Source organism: Trachurus trachurus (genome assembly GCF_905171665.1).
Source record: "Trachurus trachurus genome assembly, chromosome: 11".
Classification (NCBI taxonomy): Eukaryota; Metazoa; Chordata; class Actinopteri; order Carangiformes; family Carangidae; genus Trachurus; species Trachurus trachurus.
In genome coordinates this window covers 27,829,599-27,854,426 of record NC_139904.1, presented here as the reverse complement: position 1 = coordinate 27,854,426, position 24,828 = coordinate 27,829,599, and the positions used below count along the sequence as shown (strand labels likewise).

General features: G+C 41.2%; 1 protein-coding gene across 2 annotated transcripts; it reads left to right on the top strand.

Annotated features, from left to right (window-relative positions):
• The first annotated feature begins 4,467 nt into the window (after positions 1-4,467).
• On the top strand, positions 4,468-22,718 carry LOC310994121 (septin-7-like). 2 transcript variants are annotated; one of them, XM_083982703.1, is made up of 13 exons: positions 4,468-4,564; positions 8,553-8,659; positions 13,297-13,397; positions 13,490-13,624; positions 15,525-15,642; positions 16,714-16,806; positions 17,039-17,135; positions 18,999-19,050; positions 19,519-19,644; positions 20,022-20,042; positions 21,256-21,391; positions 21,491-21,636; positions 21,826-22,718. In XM_083982703.1, exons 1-13 carry the CDS (start codon positions 4,555-4,557, stop codon positions 21,860-21,862), a joined length of 1,179 nt encoding a protein of 392 aa, XP_083838829.1. In that variant the 5' UTR covers positions 4,468-4,554; the 3' UTR covers positions 21,863-22,718. The 2 variants fall into 2 exon arrangements, with proteins under 2 accessions (XP_083838829.1, XP_083838830.1); XM_083982704.1 differs by lacking the exon at positions 20,022-20,042.
• The last annotated feature ends 2,110 nt before the right edge of the window (positions 22,719-24,828 follow it).

Here is a 24,828-nt window from a genome sequence, read left to right as displayed (position 1 = left end):
ACAGCTTGTGTTGCTAGTGGTAACATCACCTCATCAGGGTGCTGAACACTCACCAAGGGTCCTAAAGGTGCAGGGTGCTGGGTGTGTTTGTGTGTGTCAGTGATTAGAAACTCATGACCTGAAGATTACTTGAGGTGATTTAAGTACACTGGTAGTTAGTGTAAGTGTGATGAAACATCTTAACAGCTACAGAAATACATTTAATCACATACACAGGACAGCAGCATTAACATCTTATTCTGATATATGGTATTTTTGGCACATCAATGATATTTTTTCAATATATTAGTCTCATCTCTCCCTTCTTCTCTCTGGCCTTGCCATAAAAGTAGTTGACATCATTATAAAGTGTTGTTCTCGCATCATTGTTGTTATGCATGCCAGTTAGCCCATTATGCGATAAAATGGCAATTCAGTGTTTTATTCACTAAAATATTTGGTACACTATTTACTTTCTTGTCTTTGCTCCCTTGCTGTGGACCAATAACATTTTAGTGTGTGAAATGCTGCGACACATTATGTGATGAAACGGCACAGACGTGACATGTAAGGGCTGATTGCATGCAGGGTGCAGTGTTGGTGTGAAGACTGTGCAGCTCAGTTAGATGCTCTATAAATGTCAACATTTGATTCAGCATGTTATGCAGAACTTGCATATTGTAAAAAAAAATTAATCTCATTGTTATTTGGGGGAATCGTAGTGATTTCACACATGAACACCTGGCTGTTTCCTTGTTAGGAGTTGTTGTATTCCACAAAACATGGCATCATGTTCTTTGTTGCTGTGGAGGAACCATCATAAACAGATAAGAATAAAGATAAGAATGACTGCAGCTTAATTTACCACATTAGCAGTGCTATCTGTACACATACATATTTGTTTATTCATAGCAAGTCATCACCACAATATCGACCTCAAATTTAGCAACGCTGGGGGTTGCTGTCTCTCAGGCTGTAGCTACGTTAACATAATGAAAGTTGGTGTCAAATGAATCTTCAGTCCATACTGTTTCCTTTTAGCTTCTTCAAGAGTCCACTAGAGGCTGCATGTTAACTTGCTGCATTTGTGTAAATCAAACTGGTGGCTGGAGATGTTGAAACTGTTGTTTTTCCAAATGATTATTTCGAAGAGGTGTTTGTTTTCCCTTTTTACTTTTTTCTGATGGCGTTCACAGCAAGATTAATTGTTCGCATTTACTGCACATGTGCATAATGCGATGATCATGAAAACATGATCTTTTGGTCAGCACAAGTTGACACTTAACAGTGGTTCTCTGTCATGAAGTCATTTCTGCTGTGACAGCGGAACATGTTAGACGAGTGTTCAGAAAAACTGGCAGGTTCAGCTGGAATAACCCAGCAATTTTAAGACTGAGTAACTCTTCATGAATGACTGTAGGCCAGCCCATAAACATTCACCAGCCTGGCAACAAGGCTCCATACAGAAATACGTATTAGTCCTCATTAGTTTCAGCAAATGATATGATCTTGTACAGCGCCATTACAGCAAGTGCTACATTCACCTTCATATTTAGAGTAACGGCTTTCAGACAGTTGATACAATAAAGCTTAGCCTTCATTATCTGGAAATTATTTTAATATTATTTTAATGTAGCCTCAGACAAGTCTGTTCTTATCAATACAATATATTGTGAAGTGCAATACAACAACAAAAAAGTAGTTTTGTTTGCTTCCCTTAAGACTTCAAAGTTGTGTGACTGTGAACCCATAGTCCTTTATTCTATTAAGGTATTTGCATATTTCTTCTCCATATTGTGCAGCTGTAATGAGAGGGGAGACTGACATTTTTAGATGCTGTGTGAAAGTAGTCAGGTCAGGAGGAAGCGGAGGATGAGGCTGTCATGAGAAGAGCTTTGTGAGGAAGCGTTGGTGCTGTTAGTTGATAGTTGGTGCTCAGGGCCATGCCTCTGGGCTGCTCCCACCTCCTTGTTACCCCAGCTTCCTGGAGGCTCCCTACATTGTTTCCGGTCGTTTCACAAACGCCAGCCCAGCCTGCATTTTTCTGCCTGTTATTGTCACATTGCTTTCCTGCACTGATTTTATTGACCACTGCTGCCGTCTTGGAGCTGGAGCTGAACACAGATAAGGGTTCCTGCTTAGAGAGTGGGACATGTTTCACTTGTGACAATGATCTCTTGAATATTTAACCATTTCTGCTGTAAAATAAGCTGTTCCTTCCTTTGGTTAACACATGTCAGACAGTGTGCCAGCCAGGAAGTTTTAACTTTTTTTTTTTTTACATGCTGCTTACTTCGACTTTGTCTACTGCAGTTACCACAACCAAGCTGGCTCAATCCTTGTTTCTCTTCAGTAGTGGTTTCAAAGTGTGTCTGTATGGAAAGAAGTTGAAGAAAAAAAGTACCCGAACAAGAGCCACACTATGTCCAAGTTACGAGAGTGAATTTTTTTTTTAAACACAACAAACATGAGAAACGATATAACACATTTCCACCCAGAGGGGGTAAAACACAGGTTGCAGCCAAGCATAGAGCCATCCAGCAAGAGATGTCAAAGTATCTAGCTCAGTTGGAAAGGGCAAACTGAATGACAAACTCTCTCACGACCTTTGTTGGCAAAGATTCACGTCCATATTCAAGTTACTGTCAGTTACTTTCACTTTGAGAAGCAGAGCTGTTGTGTTATGTTGTGCACGTTGGAGCTGAGACACAAAATCCCATCTAAAACATAGTTTCCTTTTCTTGTCCTCTTGGTTGTTTGCAGTGCTGGGTTATACGCTGACATATAGCCTAACCCTTCAGGTGACTTACCACATCTTCTCCATTTGTTTCATTGATAAAATATAGCTAGTGGAAGTAAAAAAAACCATGGACCATTACAAATACAAATGCTTTGCAAGTACCAAGTAGAACACAAATCCTCTTATAAAACAAGATGCATTGATGATGGATTTATCAACACTTTTAATTGAATTGAATTGTGAGCTGCCTAGAGATCTGTACCTCTGATAGTCAGACAGCTCAGCTGCTGCGGATGATGAGGCCTGATCACAATCTGCACCAAATTCAACCAGTTATTGTCTCAAGCAGAGCATGTGCATACGTGTTCACAGTTGCACAAGACCGTGTGACATTTATCAGTGTACGTGACCCTGCTCCTGTCGGTTACTGCACCTTAACCACAAAGTAACCGAATAGCAACAAAATAAAAATGCTTGTGTGATTATTTCTATGTGAGAGTGTGAGAGCAGTGTTGCATCAGTCAAAATCAGTTTCAGTGCAGCCAAAACTTGGCTCTTGTCTTTCACATCCTGCCATCAGTGTTTTTGTGTACAATGTCCCTCTGCTTTTTTTCAGCAGTTGGCACATTGATTCAGGCTGAACGTTTTATTGCTCTGCTGTTTATCAGGGCTCCACGATACAGAAAGCAGCGGGCTGAGAGCCCGGGGATGTAAGCCAGTCGGATGATATGGTCTGTAACGCAGTGTGTGTGTGCGGTTACAGTGAGAGGCCACTGCGACGAGTGAAGGATGCATCATGTTAAGCTTCAAGATTAACTGCTGACAGCCTCTATGAACACAGGAAATGACTGTTCAATGATACGTTAGAGCTGCTCCGGTGTGGGCCTTACGTTGCTGACGTTTCTTTAATCAGACTCTCATGCATGAGGCAGATGCTCATTTTTACAATAACGCAACAAGAGAGATAAGATAAGAAATGATTGTTGTGTAAGTGTATTCATTTAGACTCATCATCATAGTGGATACGGTTATTAACTGTCTGGGTGACTTATCACAGTTATTTTAGATATTTCCATTGAGATTTATATTTTGCATACTTGTTCAAATGATTCATTCATGTACTAACAGCTGTCAGATATGCCAGCATATAGGCATGGCTAAGAAAGAAGTCCTGTGTCTGTTAAGTTGCCCTGTTACTAATTGTCCTCTCTGTTTCTCTTCTCTGTGGTCGTGCACCTGCGTCCTGTCCCTGCCACCTGTCTGCCCTCCAACCAGCTGTAAGTTCTGTCTCATTCACATCAGCATGCTTAGTCACACTGGGCCGCTCTATAGACTCTAAAGAGCTGTCCAATTTCACTGTCAAACAATCTCTCCACTATTATCGAGGAACACGGTTGTCAAAGGAGATGTGATAAAGTATTTTCTTAATTTTGTATTTTAATGAGCATAAGAATAAGAAATAGAATATGAAATGAAGGAAATATAGAGTATACTCTATGTTTGCAGATAGCCAATTGATAAGACTTTTCCGCCCCATAATGCATATTTTTCTCTAGCTGAGCTAAAATCTTCATTCCCCATGAAAGTTTGGAAAACGCTTTTGCACTACATTCACTCAAAATCACTTTGTTCTGTCTTCAACTATGCCAGTTGAAGACAGAACAGTCTGTGAATGGATGCCCAGTATTATTATTTGATGTTTGTATTGATTTCTCTCTAAAAAAAATGTTTTTGGTCCACAGCAACAAAAGAACCTGGAGGGCTATGTGGGCTTTGCAAATCTTCCAAACCAAGTTTACAGAAAATCAGTGAAGAGAGGGTTTGAGTTCACACTCATGGTTGTAGGTGAGTAATGATTTTAAATTCTTTTTTAGCACTTTTATTTTTTTTTACATCATGATGTCCTCTACTGAGACACAATCAGGCAGGGTGTGAACTATAGGGGAGCAGGGGGGGCTTGAGGTCCCTAACCCTCACCCCTAACCCCCTGACATGGTTTGTGGAATGCGGGGATCTGAAAACATAATAGCAATATTATTGAGCCTTGCATTTTCTATTTTTTGTCTTTTATATCAATCAACTTATAAAACAGAAAGGTGAAATCTGGCAATCTGATTGGTTGTTACAGTAACTGTGATATAATGAGCCTATACTACAGCTACTATTCTAAAGCCTTATCACAGCATACCACTCTGCGTCAGGGAAGTATGAATGGAAGTTTGTTGTCATGGATACATGACAACAAACTGTTACAGAAGGTAGCCGGAGCAGAAAATCCAGCCAGCCAGAGACACGTTTCGCGAGTTTCGCGTTCATAAATAAACCAAAGAAGGAGGAGGAAACGGCAGACAAATGGTTTAGATCTTCGCCTCATCGCTCCATGCTCCTGAAATACTCCCAGTCGTGGAAACACGTTTTTTTGGTCCTCGAAGGCCACCGTCACTTTGCCATCTTTGCAATCTAGAATCTGAATGTTGGATGTCACAGTTTTCCCCCCATTTTACACACTGGACCTTAAGTGAACCATGTGTAAAATTCAGTCATGCTAAGAGGTCCAGTAAAACAACCTTCCTTCTGTGCTGAGGTCTGAATAGAATATTGTTAGAATATCAGAATGTAACTTCCTCAAAGGAAAACATGTAAAGTTCAGCTGGGTTTAATAACCACTTAAAGCAAAAACATTTTAGCTGAACATGTGTAGTCTTCAGAAGTGAAGAAGCCTTTTGGTTGAGACGTTTTCAAGATATGCAACATCATCACATGTCTGTATTTCCCTCATTCAATGGGAAAAATGATCCAAGGTGCACTATGAATAGCAACACTAAGCTGTGACTGCACATCATGGTCAATTCTACTGGTCTTGTAGCTGTTGTGACTGAGAGGAGGAAGAGCTGCACTTAAAAATCCAAGTGTTTGTTGTTCAGCAGCAGGCAGCCCTCTGCTGCTGTATGTGTGTGTTTGCACTTGTGCATGTTGCTTGAGTCTCTTGGATTGTGTGGCGGTTGTGGTGGGGGAGGAGGGGGAGGCAGAGGCGTTCCTGTCATTCCATTAATGCAGCCAAAGTCAAAGGCTGAGTAGCCGATTTGAAGCGAGGCACACCCAGAGAGCGGCCTTCTTTCTCTTCCTGCTGGTCGTCCTGGGCCGGCTACCTGACCAGGAAGCTGCACTCACTGATTTCACAATGTCACATTCCATCCACTGAGTCTGCGGCTTTCAGTGTGTCTACCTGCCTCCAGGGCCAAAGAGCCTGTCTCCATAGCAATCAGAGCACCCCCGCCCTCCTGCCTGCATTCATGTTGTCACACCCTGCAGTCCCCCCCCCCCCCTCTGTGCACTGGCAATTCTGTGTGCAGCATGTAATTAGAATAGCAGGGTAATTTGCCAAGTCACACACTTGTCATGCTGGAGTAGATGAAGTGTCTACTCTGTACTTTCCCTTGTTTTAGGGGCTGATTTGAGTGATGTTAAACTGGGGACACACTACATGATTTTCATAGTCGTTGACGATTTAGAAAAGACTTGGAGTACAGTTCACACTGACTGACTGGCTTCAGCAGATTTTTTATGAAGACTGGGGATCACACACGACTGCGCCAGATAAAGGATCACAGACTACACCATTTGTCAACCCAACTGGAGCCACCTGAACACACCAAACTCTCACAGCAGTGACAGTTTAAGGAGTGTAGGGCCTAGATGTGTAATGCCACACTAAAACCTCCATCTGGGGTTCATTCAAGAGTCAGTACGTTTACACGACACTTGAAAAAACCAAATTATTGCCTTAATCCGACTATAACTGGACAACTGAAGTGCATGTAAATGCCTTAGTCCGACTAAAGTCAGAGTTCTCCAACTCGACTAGATGCCAAAATCAAATTTTGAGCATAGCTCGATTAAGCTCTGCATGTAAACGTACTGACTGTTAAAGGAGGACTTTTGCCTCTAGAGTCTCCAGTGATCAGCGCAGACTTTAAACTCAGGATTCTGAGAAAAGTCAGAATTCACAGGTACAGTGGCCCTAATCCTCTTCCATAGGAGGGAGTCCTAACTGTGTGGAGTGGACTCAGTCTGACACATGGAGCAGCAAGATTAGTGAATTTTCTTTGAGTCAGTCAGATCTAGTCATCATCTCATCAGATCCCCACAGCTAATTTCAGTCTTGTGGCAGACCCCCCTCCATCCCCCACCTCATTCCACACAGGCAACTACCACCATTAACATCCTCACTTCTCAATGTCATGAGTCCTGTTCTTGTGTAACCAGAGCTCTTCATCTGCCTTCTCCTTCCACTGGGCCTTGATCAGTATTGTAACCGTGTCACTCTTAAGTCTCGCTGTTCTTGTTAGCCTTGAGTTTCTTTAATTCAAGCTGACATTTATATCATATGCATCCACCCGCACATTGCACAGAGCCACAGCCTCTCCCTGGTAACCACCATCCCTCCATGAATAAGAGCTCATCATTCCCTCTCAGCCTTGAAAATGTGTTTACAGTGGTCTTCGCCTGTTTCATCACAGACCAGTTATGATCACTTATGTTGAGTTTGCAAGATAAATGTGGCTTTACCCAGTTAGGAAAATATTTGGCTCTGAGAGTGTGTTGAGTGAAGGATCCTTTTGTATGGTCTTATCTGGCAGCAGTGGCAGCGTTTTGGCCCCAGCCACTTGTAAAGGTCAGGAGCAGCTCTTTGGCTGCAGTGGGAGATGGCCATGAGCCTGCCTCTTCTCTCACACTGAGGCCTTTGTTCAGCAGCTCCTTGTTGCCCTCCACTCACTCCAGTCTTAACAGGCACAATTACCACATCTACGACCTCCTGGTCCATGCAGAGTTTTTGTATTTATTCAAGATCCAATTAGAACCATGTTATTTACATTTTGAATAATTGGAGTGATTAATTAATCATCAAAATTATACTAGATTAATTAACATGCTAGTTAACATTAGTATTAGCTCCAAAGTAAAGAGTTTACTCATGGTTAGTAATGTTCATTATTTTAGGGATTACAGATCAGGGTGGCTTTAGCAGTTATGTAATGTTTACCATGCTAACATTTATTGGGTCATCCAATCCTCAGAGTCTAGGCTTATTATCCTACAGACTTGTATGAAACAAAGTTTTAAAATATTTTCCCAGTACAGATTTTGCTCATGCAATATGTTCCAAAGAAACGTGTTTCTAGAAATCTGTAAGAGTATTAGGAATTATGAGTTTACATGCGGATGTCTTTCAGAATAAAATCACTGGAAAAGAAATTGTTGCCGTGTAGCTGATGAGAAGAATGTTACTGTAAGAACACAAAACCCAGGTGAAAACAACAGCTTTTCCATCCAGACAGGCAGTTGATGCATGAAATGACGTTGCAGATCCTTTAACCTCATATGAACTGAAGGAGTCTGTGCTTTTTAATTTCTGTTCTTCTTCGTTTAATAGAGTGAGACTCCACAATGACTGTGGTGGTTGAAATTCTCCCTGCCCCTCTCCTCCCCTCCCATGATTCTCTGATTAGATTCCTGAAATGTAGACAGGAAAGGGATTTGTCAGGATAGAACTCAAACCCTGGCTGTTTCTTTCCTCATCCCACATTACAGTTTGCCCTTTTAAAAAAGAAAAAGAAAAATGGAGTTAAAGGTACCCATTTCCTGTACTGAAAAGAGTTTTGAATGTCAAACATGTAAAGAATGTCAAACAGCAAAAGACTGCCTTAGTAATGGAGGAGATAAACATCTGGACATTGTTTCATGCTCGTCAGTCTAGCATGAAAAAGGGGATTAAAACATGTATATCATGAAATACACTCTCACACACTCACTCTGACTCTTTGTCTTTCAGGGGAATCTGGGCTGGGAAAGTCGACGTTGATCAACTCGCTCTTTCTCACAGACCTCTACTCCCCTGAATACCCGGGTCCTTCGCATAGAATAAAAAAAACTGTTCAGGTAATTCTCTTTCTTCCGATTTATTCTCTTCTTCTTCTTCAATACAGTTTGGGACATTTCTATACTCACTGTAGATTTAGCATCACCACTAATCACTTAATCTCATAAAGATCTTGAAATGTCTCCATTAATTGAAACATGATAGGTTATTGTCACAGTTTAAGTGCAGAAGCCCGAGGCTGCTGCAGCACAGGTGTGTTGTTTCCCCTCAGTGTTACAGCTAGGAGCTGAATATTTGTTGTGTGAGTTCATGTTTTATGAGGCGGCTCCTCCCAGCTGTTGTCACCCAGGAGTTTATGTCAGACAGTGAGACCGGTTCATCTGCTTTAACAATGAGGTAGTCTGTTTGTCAACGGTGAGGTAGGGTGTTATAATTTCATATTAGGCAGTGTAATTGTGATTGATGGTTGTTAAAGTTCGACAGTTGACACCATTTCTTTCCTACATTGTACACAAAATTTACCACAAAATGGGACTAAGGTATTCCAGCTTTTATTTATGCCACAATGATCTGCAAAGGTTTGATTAAACTTAAATGTAGTCAAAGTTTCTAAAATCTTTTGTAACCCATATACACACAAAAAGTCAGTCAATTAATTCAGTCGGTCAATTTTTTTGTGTTTTTTACTCACTTTAACTCACATTTCTCAATGAATTTCAGAGAGTCATATCAACACTTGAAGTAATCTGTGTGAGTTATTGTAGAAAGATGCTTTATGAGGTCATAATATTCCAGATGTCTTTCTGATAGAATGATACTGATACTGAATGTAAAAGACATGATGTTTATGATCCGCGTCTTCAGGTCTTCATTGTGTTTGCAGTGACAACAACACAGATGATATAGTGGTTACGTTTGGTGTCTCTTCAAATAGACCTCACAGTCACATAGTTGCACTAACACCTCCTTTTGAAGAGTGAAAGGTGATACCATTTGTGTGAAGGAGCTCCAGCCTTCTCTGCCTTTAGTAGTGTTGATGAGTTTGGGCTAGTACAGAAGATCTAGTTGAGCATCTTCCCTTCACTGGTTTCTTGTGCTCTACTTTACTCTAAATCTCCTCTAATCCCTGGCAACACTCTGGGGGACTCTGTCTGCCCTTGTCCTACTGCTGCTTCCAATTTGCTAACCTGCCCATTACACCTTCTCAGCTCTTCTTAAAAGTTTAAATGAGATTTAGACTGCTGGCACTCAGTTGGAATAGCTGAGGTTTTCAGGTTTCTAGGGCATATTGCATTCTAAGATGGAATGAATGAATGCGTTAAATTAAATATATTTAATTTAATGCGCCGAGCATATATCCTCTAGATGTTGCCGCAGATACCAAGACAATAAATACACAGAGAGCTTTTTCTCCTGGTCATGCCAGAGAATGTATTTGGCCCGGAGGATGACTATATGTAATAGACTCCATTGTTGCTGACAGTGGGTGTTAAATGTTGAGTTGATAGGCCGGGGCAGACGCCTGTGTCGGCTGGGTTTGGCAGGAGAGCAGATAACAACAGGGACTTGGTGATTAGCCAGCTATACCATCAGCACTGAGCTTAGTCTTGTTTTGCCAGTGTACAGGTCAGGGCTGCCAGCCAGAGACAGGCTGCTCAGACTGGCCCTACATGGAGGCATTTTGCCCCTGAAATTTGAGACAGTGCAAGTACATTTTTAATCTACTGTACTTGCACATGTGCAACCAGTAAATACGTTTTTTTTTTTTTTTTTTAACACTCAAAGAATCTGGAATCTGTCATTACAGGTGGCAGGCCAATGTGTATGAGCATCATAAATGAAAAGGAAATGTCAATATTTGACAGATCCCTAAATTCTCTTTAAGTTGGGGGCCACTGAGCTCCTAGTAAAAAAGTTAGTCCTGCAGGTATAACACACTTTTCACACCAGACACTCACTCCTGCGTTGGTGGAATTGTAGGATTAACATAACAACAAAAGTGCAGAAAACATGTTGATGGGAATGTGGCGTATGGCCAGACTAGTAGGAGCTAAAAGAAAGGCTATGATTGGTCCGATTATCACTCTTGGTGAACAGACAAGCTCCAGAGTGAACAACATGTCCAGCCTTGAACACAACGCCAGGTTCACCTTCAGGGCCAGACAGTTGAAGACTGGAGGAAGCAGATGGTGGGGTCACAATTTGACATCAGCAACATTAATCAATGGACCCAACTTCAATCAGTCAAGATGACCATTGTAGGTCTTGACTGTTGTTTATGAGTCATGAGTCATGACATGAACTCAATTATCAAAGCAGATGGAGCACGCATTGTCCAGCTATCATATCTGACATCAGATCAGATCCCGTCCGCTGTTTGTCAGAGCAGAAGTTTCCCAGGGTCATCTTGATGCTCCTACTGGTGGTTACCATTCAGTCTGTTTTCTGAAGAGACATCCAGAGTGCCTTGCTGTAGGGGTGGTGAAAAAAATCGATAATCGATTAATCGCGATTATTAAATGACCGATTATGAATCGATTATTTATATTTTTCAAAAAAAAAAAAATTCAATTTTTTTTTTTTTTTTTTTTCAAATTGTAATACAAAGGCGAGTCCTCCTGTTACTGGATGTCATACAGGATTTAACCACAAGGTGGAGCGGTCTGTCTGTCATAACAAGAGGCTGTGTAACTGAGCTAGCGAGCAAGTGTGTAGGTGCTAACTAGAGTGCCTATAGCGAGATCTCTATAGGCACTCTAGTGCTAACAAGGTGCTAACGGTGCCGGAGCGAGACAAAGATCGATACAATTGAGTGGCGACAGCTTTTGATGTCGCCGCCAGCGCGGTCACGTGGTTCATGTTCCAAACTAGGCTGCCGCTGTCATGTTTTTCTATGGGACAGACAGGCAGCAGTGAGCTTGCTTTTGAAGCATAAAGTCCGCTAGCTTAATGCTAACGTTGTATAATGTAAAACACCATAGACGGGCTAACAGAAATTAGCATCGCTACAACCATAGCAGTAAAGCTGCTAAAAACTGTTTTAATTCTGGCTTTAGCGCTGTTAACACGTCACAACATGAGGACCAGCTGGTCTTCCTCCATAAAGAATCTGGTTGCTCCAGAGCAATGATTTGATCACTGAAGTTGAAGTTACACAGCGTGCTCTGTTTTTATAACAGTAGGCTAAAGTAAAATGTGTGCAAGCTGGTTGTTCCAGAGCAATATTATTTGATCACTAGTTACGTGTGTTGTGTTCTGTTTTTATGTGTACATTATCTAAAGCCTACAGTAAAATATGTGTTGCATCTGTCTTTCAAAAAAATAGACTTACTAATTTAAATCTCCTTTGTGACACTTCCAAAAATACAAAGGGTCCATGATCAGTTAAAGTAACTTATTGTAACAAAAAATCCAAGAATCAAAAAATGAGCCAACAAGCAATCAACGCACAAAGAGAAAATTAATCTGTGGTTTTCAATAAATAAAAATAGGCTAATAATAATTCAGCAACTGACTGATAATAATCATAACAATAATCATTAATAATCGAAAATCGAATCGATAATCGTTAATAATCGAAAATCGGTCTGTAATCGAATCGAGACTTCAATAATCGTAATCTAATCGAATCGGGAAATTGGGCCAATTAACCACCCCTACCTTGCTGTATGTGTTATGATGTAAATAAAAGAACAACATACACTGACTAATTTCTAATAGAAATATTTAATCAAAAATATACTTAAGTTAAAAATGACTTTGTTTACAGGCGATGTTACCACAGAAGCTGTTAGTGGACATTTGTATCTTAAGTCCTCAGTTAAAAACAATGAATATTTAGACTCGGGCTGTTTATTACATATGTATGTGGTAATGCTGATTCTATGTGGAAGTGCTGTATGGAGCAACTCCTCCTGTGTCGGCCTCACTCAGCCTGTTGGGCTGTGGCTCTCTGATATGAGAGCGGTGGTTGACAAAGTCTGCTTCAGATCTGCTGATGAAATGAAAGCTCATCATCTGCTAATCACGGGTTCTGCCTCAACCCCATGCTGATCAGAACTCAGTCCTTCTGGCCTCTCTGATGTGGTCAGAGGCAGATTTGTTCACCACAGCGCTCTCCTCCTCCCCTCTGCTGCCTTTTCAAGGCCCTGTGCTCATCCTAAATTGTGCGTAGTGGCCGCAGCATGGTTTGAGCTGGCTGTGATTCATTCATTCACTCTGTTATGATCTTATGTATTGAGCCATTTTATGTCAGTGGTCATACTTCCTAAGGAAACAAATTTGACACTTAAAGCCCTGACATGTCCCCTCAAAACATTTTTTTATGTTCATTAATTAATTAATTATGTCAATGATGCCTTTGCCTTGCATGGGACTTGAATATTTACTACCGGTATATTACTTATATTTGTATAGCTGGGGTTTTTGATGTATCATCGTAGGTTTGAGGATAGAGGATGTGATTGCAGACCTTTTTGATGTGAGAATGGGTGGAAACATTTGTGATAGTGTAAGGAAACAACTCAACAACATGATGTAGAACACAGGACTAATTGTTTTCAGATTTTACTGTGAAAAAGTTATAAATGATGACATTGATTTGACACTTAGAATACATTCCATGTATTTACAAAATGTGATGACAAACCCTACCCTGTAATTACTCCTCAACTGGTTTCTGTCCTTGTGTCTGCAGGTGGAACAGTCAAAGGTCCTAGTAAAGGAAGGAGGTGTACATCTTCTGCTCACCATCGTTGACACCCCTGGCTTTGGCGATGCCGTTGACAACAGTAACTGGTGAGCTCATCTGTCATTGGTATATGAAACTTATATGATGATTGTAAAACACTGTATAAGTCAAACTGATGTGGATGGTGTGTGGTTCCCAGCTGGCAGCCAGTCACCGATTACATTGACAGCAAGTTCGAAGATTACCTCAACGCAGAGTCTCGAGTCAACAGGCGACAGATGCCGGACAACAGAGTGCAATGCTGCCTGTACTTCATCGCCCCATCTGGACATGGGTAGGTACTGCAGGGATCCTGCTAACCACGGAATCTGGTGTATTATTATAATGTTCAAGGTTAATTTGTTGTCATTATAGAACACGCTTTTACATGGAGATCACAAAATTTGTACTCAGGTCCCAGCAGCACAATGAAGTGACAGTAAAAAACAAGCTGATATAAAAATCACAAATCTGCCACTTAAATCGTTTTGGTGTAACTATTTTGGTGTCTATTCTCATTTATTTTAAGGCCATTTTAATTATGTATTATTATAGGTCTGTTTCTTTTTTTAAATCCTGTACACTGCTCGACCTGAGTAATGTGTTTTGTTCTTTCATGGTTTCAACATGTTAAATGACAATAAACAAACTTGAACTAACACAGAACAGGACAACTTTGGTTAGGGCTTAAAAATTGTCTAGAAAAAAAAATCCTTGACATGTGAAACAAAACAAAACATTTAAAAACAGAAGCTGGCCAAGTGTGTTGTACAGCTCTGATGGCTTTGAACCACAGACTGGGACATGCTGCCTGAAATGGCCAAAAAGCAAAAGGGAGCACATTTCAATGTTTTCTTGCTGTTGCTCAATTAGAGGAAAATAGAACCAAGAGCTCGGTTTGCTTGTTAAAGCTGAGATCACAATCCAAAATGACACCAAGATGATGTCAGCGTGTTTCAACATGCTCATCCAGCCTGGTGAGTTCCTTGGATATACAGTAGTGATATGAATCTTGAAGTCTGATAATACCAATCTGAAACTTTGATCAGTTACTATGAAGAAGTTTGGATATATCTTTACTGCTGGTGTCTGGTGTAAAGTCCTTAAGCGTCTGCAAGTCACTTGGTGATTTGTTTTTGGCAGGAAAGAGTCTTGTCAATGAAAAGGTCGACTGACAAGAGATTATGAGAGATGTATTGGGAAGAGCAAACAGGACCCATGATACATCCATGAGGAGCAACACAGGAGATAGCTGCAATAGTTAGTGAGAAAATACCAAGGTTGTCGTTGTATCACCGGACCAGCCAACCAGAGCTGCTGCCCCCTGCTGATGGCTCTGTGGCCTCCAGACACTGGGAGTCTGTAAACACACCCACTCACCCACACCCACAACTAGATTGTGATTAGTTCACAAACACATGTGTGATTGCCTAACTACACACTGCAGGGTTATATTTATTTTCTATGTTCCTAGTTTGTATATACTTAGTTTGCACATAGAATATTTCATGGTAAGGAGCAGTTATCACACTGGTCTTTAACTATAAGCTCAGTTGTACCCTGATATTTCACCTCAGTGATTTCTGATAGGTCCTATATAAAAGTGGTAACATAACTCCTACTTTTCTATCCCTCGTTGCATCACTTTGTCACATACCAGCCTCACCAAGAATCAGCCTGGGCCCTGTCAAGTTGTCAGTTTTAGGTGGTTACCTTACCACTGTCTTTGAAGAGGTTTCCCCTCACCTCATTATGAAGTAAAGAAGCTGTTGATTTCAGCTGGTGTGTGAGGGTTGCTCCCCTGCTGCCTCATCCTCAGGTGGCCAGGAGTTCAGCAGTCTAAACGCTTTCTCTGGCTTCCAACCGGCCCACCAGGCAGGAATAACATAGTATAATCTGGCTGAGCTCACTGACCTGGAGACCCATGTGTCTTGGCTGTGGCTACAGCCAGGCATTAACACTAATACACAGTGTGTTGCCTGTAACAAAGGGTGGTTTTACAGTCCAGTGCTGTTGATCCTGGTAGCAAGGTGTGGGGTACTGAACAAGGCCTTGTTGGCTCTCTGGGAAAATAAAAAGCACTATACACAATTTGCCTGCTAGTGAAGTGTCATAGTAAACAACTTTGTGTTTTTGTGATTGTTTTACCTGGAGCTGACATCCTTGCCCGTCTCTTCTCTGCTGTTTCCCCCCAGTCTGAAGCCCCTCGACATTGAATTCATGAAACGGTTACATGAAAAAGTCAACATCATTCCCCTAATCGCCAAAGCTGACACAATGACTCCTGAGGAGTGTCAACAGTTCAAGAGACAGGTTTGCTTGATTTCTTACTTGATACATTTTTATGCCTAACATTTGTTCCAGGGTCACTGTGCTGTTTATGTTGCTCTGATCACTATCGTCACCACTATAAAAGATTTGGATTTAATTCTTTTTTTTAATATACGTATATCTTAAATAATCTTTGTATAATTCTTTTATCTCTTTTTTTCCCCTCTTAAATCATCAACGAGAGATGCACTTAAATTTTGTTGTGCTTAATGCTCGATGACAATAAAAGGAAATTGAAATTGAATTGAACGTTCCTACAAAACTGTTAACATGGCCAAAAAAATATTAATTTTCACATGCAGACTCAAATTAACTCCAAGTCAAAGGTCAGTGTTGTTTATGTCCAAAAATCAGTTCATTTCCAAATGTAAAAAGGAGACTTGCTCCATCCTGCCCAGTGATTTCTCAACTACTTGAAGTTGAGATTGTCCACACATGCCAAAGATGCCATATCACAGCCATCTGTAATGGATGTAGCCTCGGCCAGGAGAAGACGTCATGGGGACATATATCCAACTTCTTCAAAGTCTTTCAAGCATCAAAACAAGGCTCTCCAGTTGGTGGGTTGGCAGTGGTCATGGCCCTAGCCCCCTTCAGGCTTCGAGCAACTGTCCTCTCTCTTATGCCAGAGTTAACAAAAGTCACATTGTGTCCCGTCCCCCGCAGCTTCCTGTCCTGACCCCACAGTCCTACTATTGTCCATAAAGACATGAAGCTTGTGGACAACACCACTGAACGCACTGTGGATAATGAAGCTATGTTTTTGGACAGATACAGTGGCTGAGAGATCGTTCCTCTGCATCTCAGCAGACTGTACGTCTGCATGGTGCACTGCTCTGATCTACCTTCAGCTGACCTGCACACCTACAGTCGATATCTGCTTAATAAAATACATTTGACTTGACATAACTTCATGGTTAAAGTCAAAGGTGGCCATGAAGAGAGGTCAAAGTAAAGTCCCAGTGGTGCTGAAGACCTCTGTTCGTTTGTGTGTGTAGTGCAGTTGCCTTGTTACCATCCATAATGATTTGACTCTTTTTATGTTACGTGCAGATCATGAAAGAAATCCAGGAGCACAAAATCAAAATCTACAAGTTCCCAGAGACAGATGATGAGGAAGAGATGAAGATGATCAGGAAAATCAAGGTCCGTGATTTTTTGGTTTCCCTTGACGTATGATCCGCTTTGTTACTTTTACTCTCATGCTCTATTTCAGGATCTCTAAATTCACATGTGCTGTGTTATTTCTCCAATGCAGTATGTTTTAAATTCACCTCATGCTGTACATTAGTATGTCCTCACAGCCTACAGTGTATTTATAGCCATTACAGTACATGCGAGCTGTGCAACAGTTGTGCCCCCTCCCTCCTCTCTGCAGGATCGCTTACCCCTGGCTGTAGTCGGTAGTAACACCATCATCGAGGTCAATGGAAAACGAGTGCGCGGGAGACAGTACCCATGGGGTGTGGCTGAAGGTGAGAGGTCCAAGGTCAACTGATCCCACTCTGTACATTTACACATAGAAGTAAACACACCGATATCTGCAGTTGGTTTGCAAAGCAGTAACACAATCCATGTGTTATTGTTCTTCTTTTATCCCAGTGTTGAGCATGCACACATACACACACAAGGGTTATATTAGAACGTCTCTGGTTATACTTTATACATTTTAAAAATAAAACCTTGGGGCCAACAATTACATAGCACATTATGTTATGTACATATTTCAGGGAGGAGGAATTTGAAACATGCCTACCGGTACTTGTATTTTCATATCAGCAAATGAATGTTCATACTAAAATTGAAACCCTGCAGAATTCAAGGCTTATCAGCACATGGTATTGTTTTGTTGTCTGGTTTGTTACCGGTGGTTACGCACTTGTGTCTATGCATGCATGCAGTACTAGACAACAAGTGATGCATATCTATATTGTCATGTATGACAAAAACCAGAATGCAGACTGTAAGCAGACTATTTAATTCTTCAAAGCGTATTATTGTACAGAATGATTCTGTCACAAGGCTTTTGATCAGTAGATCAGTGTAGCCATGATCAGTATAAGCAGTTCCCACTGTACCAGTTAATGTAATCATCAGTCATATACTGTATATGACTGATGATTACATCACTATTTTCAGGTGAACTAATGGTTTCAATCAAATCATGGTGAAGATTTAATGTGAAGAAAACACAAGGAAGCAGAACAGATTACCATGGTGACATACAGTGAGAACCCAGACATGATTCTGCCCAGAACAGGATATGAGAGTCCTGTTTTACCTGCTACAGGAAGTCGCTGTGCCATTGTGGTGTAACATGCGAAACATTACATGCTCAGCTTAAAGTGATGAGGACACATGCACGGTGTGAATGTGACACATGAATAGGTGGCAGTGAATGCAACACACCGGATCATGGGTTGTGTCTGTTTCATCTTGAACAGCTGAATGAAGCACGGCCTGGTGGGTGGCTGGTAGAAATACTATTATGAAACTGAGGAGCGAGTTCTGGAATACCAAACATGTTCTGGCTCCATGTCAGCATAAATATAGAGCGAGGGTGGGGAGAGAGAGTGAGAGGGCAAGGCCTCTGAGAAGGTGTGGAAGACAATCCACCACCGCAGTCTGCACAAAGCTCTCACAGCTGTAGGAGGAACAGAAAAAGCTGCTTGTTGTGCCACATGACACTTTGTGGTACTACAAACATCCACACATGCCGCCATGGAAAAACCAGACAACAGCTCATTACATGTGTGATAACACCAACAAAGACTCTAAGTAGAAGCAGAACACACCATCATTTGTTTATTAAATACACTTGTTAGTAGAGGGATGATAATTTATTAGTAGTTATCAGTTATTTTCGATTAGTCTACACATCAACATAACTGCATATCAAAGGTTATTATTAGATAAGTTGTAACATAAATAAACTTAGATACAACTGAATGCACCATAGATTGTCTCACATTGTCTTAACATTTGCAAAGCAAGTCAACTACCTATGTATGTTGCTCCAAGGATAACACACTTAATGTCAAACCTGCAAGGCAACTACATAATGTAATCATATGACCTATATACAGTGTAAGGTCATAGGAACAAGGAAATGAGGAAGTCTGGCACATAGATGTCAACATGTACATTTATGTTTTATGACAGGTTAATAGATATATTCTCCTCAATCATTAGCAATCATTAGAGTAATAGTTTATTGTAGTTTATGTAATGGAATAATAGTTTTTATTTGGTAAGTTTCTATGTTTCCACTGTTGTCTGTTTTTCCTGCTCTGACATGTTATATTGTTCTAATCACTTGTGTTGTGTTTGTCCTACAGTGGAGAATGGAGACCACTGTGACTTTACAATCCTCCGGAACATGCTCATCAGGTGAGTAAAATGCAAAGTAAACCAAACTGAATTTTCATATTAGAGTTGTTCATTTGTTTTTATTGTTATGTATTGAAAAGTTTGTTTTAACGTGGTATTTTTCTTATTTATCATAATTATTTCTCTTGTGAATCCACATGCATGTATCTCTAAGTCTAAATGTGAAGAATTAGTGCAAATTGTTTTTATTTTGAATACTCCATAATTTACCTTTGCTTGTGCGGGGTTAATTCAAATACAGTTACAGTTGCTTTTCAGTTTGATCCATTTACTGTTAATGATAATGCATGTCATTGAAATATTGTTGTGTCGTTGTGTGCAAATTTGCAGTAATAGAAAAAGTATTCCTCCAAAGTCAAAATCTTTTCAAATGAAGTATTGATCTCCAAAACTTCAAGCACACTAACACTTGGGGAAAATGAAGAAGCTCCAGAGTGACTGACTGTGTGTATTCCTGTTGTGTTCCAGGACCCACATGCAGGACCTGAAGGATGTGACAAACAATGTTCACTATGAAAACTACCGCAGCAAGAAACTAGCTGCAGTCACCTGCAACGGTGTGGACAACAACAAGGCCAAGGGCCAGCTGGCCAAGTGAGTTGATGACCACAGTCCACCCACTGCTGTGTTGTTGTTGTGTATGAAATGCACATTTGTAGTGACCTGATGGGATCATGTTGGTCGAGGGGGGAACCTGCAGTTCAGAGGTCACAGTCTGGGGCAGGTGACCTGCCGATTAAAAGGGGCAAGCTGTCAGTAAAGCAGCTTTAATCCACGCCCAGGCCCAAACATCCCAGAACTAACAGCCCACTAACCAACCACTGGTATCAGTGGTGTCTAATCTCACAGCACTAATTCAGGTCCCATCTGACACTGATCTGGCTGCAGCTGTCACTGATCACTAGCACACCCTCACAAGCTGATGCATGGTTCATGGCAGCATGCTAAGTGTCTGTGTTGTTTGTTTTTAGACCTGACACGACTGACGGCATGTAAGTGTTACCTCACTTCTTTAACCTCACCAAACCATCTGCTTTTACTGCTCTGTGATCAGTTTCACTCTCCCTGCCTCCTAGGACTTTCTTTTCTTTCCCTTTTTGCCTTTCTGTTTCTCATCAAGCAGGATAATAAAGGAATCTGTTGCATTTTACAGTAAAACCCTTATGACTGGTTCATAATTGGGTTATTAAAAGTATAAACAGGTTATAACACAGTTATAAGTTATCATACAATGATGCAAGTTAACTACTCACATAATTACTCATTAATCTTACTCATGACCAGTGATGGGAACAACGGCGTTTAAAACACCGGCGTTACTTTTTTCAGTAACAATAAAAAGTTACTGCTTCCTTGTTACAACGCTGTTATGACAACGAAATGCGCCGTTACTTGACTCAAGAAGTCCCATCAGAAAATAATACACCCGTTTAAGTGTAGGACATAACACATTTTTTCAGTTCATCAACTGGTCAGAAAAGGCTGTTGATCTGGAACTAACCAACTCAATAGTACTCACTCGGTATTCCTCCACACAGGCAGGCCCTGCTACGCCCTGTATCACTCCGCCTATCAGCTGTTTGGATCATCCTGTATGGAAGAGGCGGAGTGATACAGCACGTCACGGAGCCCGTCTGTGTGGAGGAATAACGCAATAGTTACTTTCCTTGTAATTAATTACTTTTATCATGTAGTAACTCAGTTACTTTTTGGGGAAAGTAACTAGTAACTATAAATAATGACTTTTTCAAAGTAACGTGCCCAACACTGTTCATGACTTACTGCCATTTCTAACATGAAATCATATGTTTAGCATTGTGCTACGAGGCTCCTCTAATCATGGCTCATTGAAAGTGCTTGAGTTTTTTCTAATTGGTGTGCACATGTGTGTAGAATCAGCAGGGCTTAGTGTTTACTGTCATAAAGCCTGTTCTCCTGAATAGCCCCCGTCACCTTCCAGCTCCACCCCTTACTGGAAGCCACCTGCCACAGAGGGCTTCCAGGGAAGGGGAGCAAGCCGGCTCCTTCCTCCTTCCCTGGTCCTGCTTCTTCTCCTTTTCATCACTCCCACTTTTTTTAAGTTGGGTGGGAGCGCATCTCTCCTCAACACTGTCGGGCAATGTCCGTCTGAGATGTCACAGATGTGTGGCTATCCAAAGGCCCACCACAGTGTGCTGTTTGCATGAACCTAGTTTGTGTCTTCAGGAGTCCTCTAGCCCAGATGGAGGAGGAGCGGCGGGAGCATGTGGCCAAGATGAAGAAGATGGAACAAGAAATGGAACAAGTGTTTGAGATGAAGGTCAAAGAGAAGCTCCAAAAGCTCCGAGACTCAGAGGTTGAGGTAAACCAATGATGCTGCTGAACAAAAAAAAAACCCTTCATGTTTATCAGTTGGAGTTCCTTTGTAAATTTGACATTTTGCTCTGTGGTGGCCCTACAGCTCCAGAGACGTCACGAGCAAATGAAAAAGAACCTGGAGGCCCAGCACAGAGAGCTGGAAGAGAAACGCCGGCAGCACGAGGAGGAGAAGGCCAGCTGGGAGACCCAGCAGAGGATCCTGGAGCAGCAGAAGTTAGACGCCTCCAGGTCAACACACACTTTCAGTTCATCATGGTTATAACATCTTAGTATTATGTCTGTCTAGCTACGCTCACTTCTTCATAAAAGTCACAACAGCAACAATAGCATCAAAGCTTGCAGGCTGAGAGATGAAGGCAGCTCATTCTGTGTGATGCTTCAAACACTGACTCTTCTTCTCTGCTCTTCCATCTACAGGACCTTGGAAAAGAACAAGAAGAAGAAGATATTTTAATGACTCTGGAGGACCTACACATTTTTACAGTGTATTATTTTTTTTTGCCAGCCTGCCAGCCTTGATTGTCAGAGCACCTGTCAATCATCTCCCATCAGTTACAGTATACAGTTTGACCATATTACTGTGTAATAATCAAGTGAAAGCCAGGGGGCAGTGTTGTCTGAACCAGTCTCTCCTCCCTCATATTCCCATTGTAAGAACTCTTGTTAGAACTATCCTGTGTTTTGGGTCACTGCTCACATGAACAAATATATTCACATAAAAACACACAGCTGTCAGCGTTTCCTCCTCTTCTCTGGGAATATTTCACCGTTCTCTGCTGTTTTCTTTTAATGCCAAAAAACCAAGCCCATGTAATTTCCTCCCAAGATGCTATGCTCCTCCATCTTGTTCAACTTGTTTATCTTGATTCACATGTAACATTGTATTACTTTGTATTATTTTGTCTTTTGTATTGGCCCTGGTATATGAATTGTGTTCATTTTGTTTGCAGCATCATAGGCAGCGTTTTCCAGCCCTGCTATTGAAAACAAGTATGTACTCCTGACTTCACTCACGCTGAGTGTAACAAACGTAAACTGCTTCCGTGTGAATTCATTTGAAATTCATACGCAGATTCTATATAACGACGTTTCCCAACACAAATAAAGGGAGGTTGTGGCAAGTCTTTGTTGGCTGGTGGACGGGAAAACTGAAGCTGAGGTTCCTCAGTCAAACGGCGGTCAACTCTGTCACTGTACCAAGCTGGCTTTTATCGCTATCACATTTAGCACAGTTTTGTGTACCGCATCTGTATTTTGTAATGAATTGTTTTGTTTTTATTGTACAAAGTCACATAATAAAATTGTGATGGGGAAATATAATCATGATAAAAAATGAAAAAGTTATTTGAGAAAATGCACAAAATACTGCAAGAGGCCAGGTTTTTTTTAATGTGCTGTTACAATGTATTTTACTCACAGCTTTGACTGAATGGCAACATAAGCAATGCTCTAGTTTTTTTTTATTCTTATCATGAGAATGTTGCCTTATACAAATAATCAAACAATTTGTCAGGATAATTAAACCAAACAATATTGTTGAAAATGCTAAATGCTCTAATCCTAGCCTTCTTAAAAAGTAACAACTGAATATAAACAGAACAAACGTCTGTACCTACAGGTCTCAATCTGATGTCACAAACGGATGTTCAGTCTCTCAATCTGAGCAACAGGATCATGGTCACTTCTAATTTAGTTGAAAGACAGGAGTGATATTCTTAGAAATTATCCTGTTTGTTGGCGGAAGTGTTATAACGGGTTGTGCTTAAAAACCCCTCTGTTGTAAAATGAACATCCTCAGATATGAGTTGTCAGCTACCAGTGAGCCTGTTTTGAGTCCACCTGAGTTAAGTGCACGTGTATTTTTCTCACTTTGTAATTTGCTAAAGGCATACAAAGCATTATTGTGATGCTAAAGATAGAATTAGAAGTAGCATGTTAGTTTAAAAACTGGAAATGCAACAGACTGAAAGTCAGCAAACAATGATCCTCTGACATATCACATTCCTCTGACAGCATGTCTGTAGTTTGTGTTGAGGCCTAACTCATGTGTGTCCAGCAGGTGGCAGCACATGACTGCACTGAAGAGCCTCCTGCTGTCGGAGTCAAAGAAGGTCTGTTCTTTGGAGCATCCTTGTCACTAAATTTAACCACTGTTTATTTTTTGGTTTTTCTTGATGTACTTGAAACACTGACTGAGCTGAGCAGATGACTCATAGCTTGTTTTTATCACAGCCTCTCAGCCTGAAAGGATCTATTGGTGTTGGGGTGTTGAAGTGGTTCCAGGGGTCCTTCAGGGTGTCCCCCAGGGCTCTAGGATTGTGCAGTTCCTGACATGGCTCGAGGTGTGCTTGTTCCCTGTCAGGCAAGCAGATGTGAAATAGCATCTTTCTTCTGTTCTATGGAAGTTCTGGTGGTTCTAAAGGTGATATTCAGGATAGGACTCAGGTTCCTGGAAGCTTTACAGGGTTTGCAGAGATCGTTATTTCCATTTGTCCCTGATAAGATTTTAAGCCTAACCCTCTAGCAATTATTAACATTGCCTTCTCTATTTATTATTGTCCCCTTGAGTGGAATACCTCCTGACAATCAGGAAGCCACAAGTGTCAGATTCTTCTCCCTCTTCACATCAGTTTTTTGTGGACACATCTTTTGATAGTCAGATAAAGGCTAGGCTAAAAGTCTATCTGCAATTTCATATTATAATGTGTCATTGTAAAAGTGACTAACTCTCCCCAGTTATTATCTCCCAGTGTGTCTCTATTAGGAAAGGTCTCCCCCCCAGCCCCCAGTATGTTCTTGTCATTGGGATGGAAACATTAAACTATATTTACACCACTCATGGGATTCTCCCTACTGAACCTATTTTACAACCATTGTGTTGCTAGGTAAGAGGTTGGCTGCATGTGTATTTCCTGTCTACTGTTTAACAGAAGTGGATCATTGAGGATGTTTATTATTCAAAGTGTTGCATATGAATCAGATCTAAGTGAGGACCCCTCACAGGCAGCTAGCTAATACACTGACCAGCTCCAGTATTGAGTTAATCAGGCAGTATGTGGTCAACAGACTTTTAATTGTTAAAAATCGGTATGTATTGAATTTAACCTTTATTTTCTCTTCCTCTTGCTTATTCAAACAAGAGTTCGGCCCTTTGGACTCTCAGCTGCTGTGTGCAGTAGAAAACACACACACACACAGCCGTAGGCTGCTGCAGCATCGCACCACAGCCGTCCCATCCTGACAGTTCATCTGCTCCGTCTTGCTGATTGGTTGGCAGGGCCCTCAGGTCAAGCACCCGGAGCCAATTGCTGAGATGTACACTAAAGTCTAATAGGTCAACCCACATGACAAGGTGCTAAGGGCCCCCAAACGTCAGGGGCCACCACTGCCTGTTTTGAACCGGTCTGTCTAACCTTCAAT